Source organism: Mus musculus, chromosome 16, assembly GCF_000001635.26.
Source record: "Mus musculus strain C57BL/6J chromosome 16, GRCm38.p6 C57BL/6J".
Classification (NCBI taxonomy): Eukaryota; Metazoa; Chordata; class Mammalia; order Rodentia; family Muridae; genus Mus; species Mus musculus.
Window position 1 is genome coordinate 38,811,724 of NC_000082.6, and position 4,851 is coordinate 38,816,574.

Genomic DNA, 4,851 nt, shown 5'->3' on the forward strand with positions numbered 1-4,851 from the left:
CGATAGCCCGAGCTAACGCTTTGTACTGTTAGATACCAGTCCGACTGGTTAGACCTTCCACAGGACACAGATTTCTTTAGGGGATAAAGGTGATGAGGAAATGCCATTTCGGCCTCACCTGCACAGATGTTTCCCCGGGACTAAAGCCTGCCTGAGTTGTACTGTAGGCTAAGAGTCAGGAGAAGATTAAATCTCATTCACTAATGACAGAATGTAAAGGGCAGTGATAAGAAAAGCATATGTTAATAATATTTTCTTGCCCCTAATATGGATCATAACTAATACCAATAATCATTTGTTAAAAAAGATAAAAATGCTTCTCACACATTTCCGATAGGAATTTTGTAAGCAGCTTAGAGCCAGGACGGATTCTCGTGCTCTTTGAGAGTTGAGATCGGTTAAGAGTGCTCTCTCATTGGAGACTTGACCTTATTCTAGTTCAGGCTTGTGGGAGTAAGTGTTGAGATATCAACTCGTGAGTAGCCGTAATGTGTATATTTTGTGTGATCATCCAGAGGTATCTATAATTGTTATGTGAAATTTACAAAAGCACTCTATGTAATATTCTGACCTAAAAATTAAGACCACATTTAGGCAGAGTTACCACCGATGCCTACTGAAAACACATTTTTCAAGTGGGAGCAGGTTGAGTACAGTCGGGCCATGGATGACAGTAAGCAGTGCTTGGGACGTCTGTCTTCAGTCGCTCTGCCTTTCGTCTCTGTGTTTGATCATGTTCTGTACCTAAGGAGAATAAAAATAAAAATAAAAAGTTTCCATTTGGGATTTCGATCTACTCAGAACTATGCAGTTAAAAAATCCAGAAGCCCTTGGCCTAAGCAAGATCAAATAAATTACGACTTCATCAATTAAGGATGCATGGTGTAATCTCTAGAGAAACCATTATAAAATGCAGACACAAAAGCTGGCGAGCTGCCTTGGTGGTCAAAAGCACACTTGAGTTTGGCTCCCAGGACTCCTGGTGGCTCACAACAGCTCCAGGCGCCCTCTTCTGGCCTCTGTGGGGATCTACACGTCTGTGAACATGCCAACAGTCTCAGACCTTGCCCACCAACACAATTAAAAAGATAACAGAAAACACTTTTAAAAAACACTAGCGGGGTTATTTGGGCAGGGACTTTAACAGCGTGGGGGTTTTTCATATGCGTTTGTACATTATTCCCTTAGAGTGTCCGTTAACAAGGTGAGATTGGCCAGGCAGTGGTGGTGCACGCCTTTAATCCCAGCACTTGGGAGGCAGAGGCAGGGAGATTTCTGAGTAGGCCAGCCTGGTCTACAGAGTGAGTTCCAGGACAACCAGGGCTACACGGAGAAACCCTGTCTCGAAAAACAAACAAACAAACAAAAAACAAACAAACAAAAACAAAAACAAAAAACAAGACAAAACAAAAAAACCAAAATGAGATTGAATTAGAAACCCAGAGACAGCCATGAACTCCAATACTTAATAACGATTAATAGGAAAAAAAATCCAATGTCCAAAAATCATGAGCTGAAGAAATCATAATTAAAATTAGAAACTATTTTGTAGTAAACAAACAAACAAAAAAAACCACAATTCAAATTCCCGTGATAAAAGCTTTAAATGAATGTATCCCCCCCACAAAGGTTTTGTTCTTGTGTAGGAGGGAACACTGTAATATCTAAGTATTATGGACAAAACACAGACCCTATCCTCTAAGAAACACACACACACATCACCACCAGCAGCAACAACAACAACAACTCAAGAACAGCAAACAAAACAAGACAAACAAACAAACTGAAAGAACCTCCAACTACCTGCAAATCCTGGGACTAAGCAGAATTACAATGTGGAATTAATTCTTCTTTTTTTTTTCAGTTTACATCATAATCAAGAGAAATCAAAATCAGGAGGAATCTAGTCTTTCTGCAGCGAAGAAGCCTGGTCAAATATGACCAGATGGCCAAGGGAGCAGGGACTGTTCATAAGAGAAGATTCCTTCCTTGTGTTTATGAGCCCTGTGCCCATCTGACACCAGGATCACGTGCCCATAGGGCAGCTTCAAAATACTGTGGTCAGTGCTTGAACATCTGAGCTAAGACGTCAGTCACAAAGGATAAACTAGAACTCATGGTTTGACTCTAAGCATACTACCAGCCAGCAAACCACCCCTACCCGCCATGTTCAACAAAGGACTAATGCTGAAGTCAGTCTTCATGCTACTTTTAGACCATTCAAGATTGTCCCCCACACCGGTTCTTTCCTACCTGGGCCCAGCAGAATGGCTCCCTGCAAAGAAGGGTAGCGAGAAGAAGGGGTCTTCTGGCATCAACGAGGTGGTGGCCTGAGACTACACCATCAGTATTCACAAGCGTATCCATGGAGTGGACTTCAAGAAGTGTGCCTTGCAGGCACTCACAGAAATCCAGAAATTGGCTATGAAGCAGATGAGGACTCCAGATGTGCACACTGGACTCCAGATGTGCACACTGACACCAGGCTCAATAAAGCTGTCTGGGCCAAGGGAATAAGGGATGTTTGGAATCACATCTGAGTACGTTTGTCCAGAAAATGTAGTGAGGATGAGGATTCACCAAACAAGCAATACCTACTGGTAACTTATGTGTCTGGTACCACATTAAAAAACCTATGGACAGTCAAGGTGGATGAGAACTAACCTGTTGAATGTCAAATAAAGTTGCAGAACTCCCCCCCCCAAAAAAAAGATAGTCTAAAGTGCTCTTACGGGCTACTTAAAAATGCCATTCACTGCAATCAGGCAAGGTAGCTAATAGATATTGACTCAAAGACGACCTTATAATTTAAATGATTAAAACAAGACCTTTAAAGTCAAGATATCTTTGTCCAGGAAAGAAAAACACACCAAAAGAAAAGAAAAATGTAGGAAATGGCAGAAGTGGAGAAGACCAAATAAAATTTACTTCCTCCCTCCTACTCTCTCTCAAATTCATGGTCTTTAGTGTGTATGTGTGTGGGTGTATGTGTGTATGTGTGTGTATATATGTGTGTATGTGTGTATATATGAATGTATATATGCATGTATATATGTGTATGTGTGTGTGCATGTATGTATGTGTATGTGTGTATATATGTGTGCATATGTGTGTGGATGTGTGGGTGTATGTGTGTATATGTATGTGTGTATATATGTGTGCACATGTGTGTATATGCATGTGTGTATGTATGTGTGTATGTGTGTGCGTGTGCGTGTGTGTACATTCACTCATGAGAACATGAGCACTTTGGGTGCCTTGGAGCACACACAGAGGTCAGAGAACAGCCCGATTGTCAGTCTTCTCCTCCCACCTTGTTGGAGACAGGGTCTCTTTGTTCTTTTACAGCTGAGGAGAGAAGGTTAGTTGGCTGTGAGTGTCCACTGGGAATTCTCTACCTCCCACACCCCTGAAGGAACACTAAGATTAAAAATTTTCCTGCTTCTCGTCAGGCTTTTGTGTGGATTTTGATTTCAGGCTCGCTTGCTTGCGCATCAAGTGTGTTTTTACCCTCCGACTCATCTCCTCAGCTCCCACCTCCCAGGAGAAATTTTATTACTAAAAATTGACTTTAAAAGATCACTGTGCAAGGGCTGGGTAAAGAGCTTGCCATTTAGGCATGAGGACCTGAGTTTGGTCGCCAGTACCCTCATAAAAGCTGGGTACCACAGCATGCATGTAATCTCAGTGCTGGGGAGGAAGAGACAGGAGAATCCCTTAGGCCCATGGTTCTTAACCAGTGGGTCATGACCCCTTCAGGGCTCGAATCACCCTTTCACAGACCTTCTAAGATCATCACAAAACACGGATACTTAGATTATGATTTACAACAGTAGCAAAATTACAGTTATGAAGTAGCAATGAAATAATTTTATGGTTGGGGGGATCACCACAACACGAGAGACAGTATTCAAGGGTCGCAGCATTAGGAAGGCTGAGAACAACTGTCTTAGTCTCACTGGACATTCAGCCAAGTCCAGTTGGCAAACTCCACATCCCATCTTGTCTAGAGGGACTAAGCTCCTGAGAAGTGACATTTAAGCATGACCTCTGGCCTCCACATGCTTACACATACACTTGCACATGCACACACACACACACCTGTACACATATATGCAAATTAACGTGCATATGTACACTTCGCGTGGGCTACAGAATATGGACTGTGGAGGAGTCTGTGGTTTTACGAATAGAGCTAAGATATTGCTTTAGAGAGAGAGAGAGAGAGAGAGAGAGAGAGAGAGAGAGAGAGAGAGAGAGAGAATGTGAGGAATGAACAGAGCTTCAGGAATTTGTAGAATATCAGAACGTTTAACAAGGGTAATGCGATTTTCAAAGAATAAGAAAAGCATTACAAGCAAACAGATAAAAAACAAACAACTCCCCATCAAGAGACCAGGGCTGGAAAATGGCAAAGAAGAAGATAGGGCTGAAGACTTCCAAAATTTGGTAGAAGACACAGATGCATAGATTCAAGTCTCCGCTTATTTTCCTGAAGTAAATTCCAATGTGTGCCCCTGTAATTCCTCTGTGAACTAGACAATGAAATGCTGGGGTGAAGGCAGCTAAAGACAGCCGAGCATGTAAGGGGGACAGAACTGGGGGCACTCTGAGCTTTTCAGAGCCCCTCCCCCCGAGTCAGAAGCACATTTTTAAAGAGCCAAGGAAAAGCCAAATTTCACATCCAGCAAAAAATGTCTTAACAGAATTAAAGTGAAATAATTTTTTGATGCGAGTTCAGAGGGAAACTGGGACATTTACAAATGAATAAAGACCTTTAGAAACAAAAATTACATAAACAAAAAAAAACTCCCATGTTTTCCGTAAGTGACAGCTTCATAGTTCAGTGTC

The 4,851-nt window shown here is 42.0% G+C and overlaps 1 protein-coding gene and 1 pseudogene across 3 annotated transcripts in view; one reads left to right on the forward strand and one right to left on the reverse strand.

Moving 5' to 3' along the window:
* Nucleotides 1-480: 480 nt before the first annotated feature.
* Nucleotides 481-4,851, reverse strand: part of Tex55 (testis expressed 55) — a 16,569-nt gene continuing 12,198 nt past the window's right edge. For 2 of the 3 annotated variants that reach the window (XM_006522676.2, XM_006522675.2), the window contains one exon: nucleotides 481-744. In XM_006522676.2, the coding sequence (XP_006522739.1) occupies nucleotides 700-744 (45 nt within the window). In that variant the 3' untranslated portion in view covers nucleotides 481-699. The remainder of the gene's footprint in view (nucleotides 745-4,851) is intronic. The other variant, NM_029042.1, reaches the window with a different exon arrangement.
* Nucleotides 1,879-2,697, forward strand: Gm15803 (annotated as a pseudogene).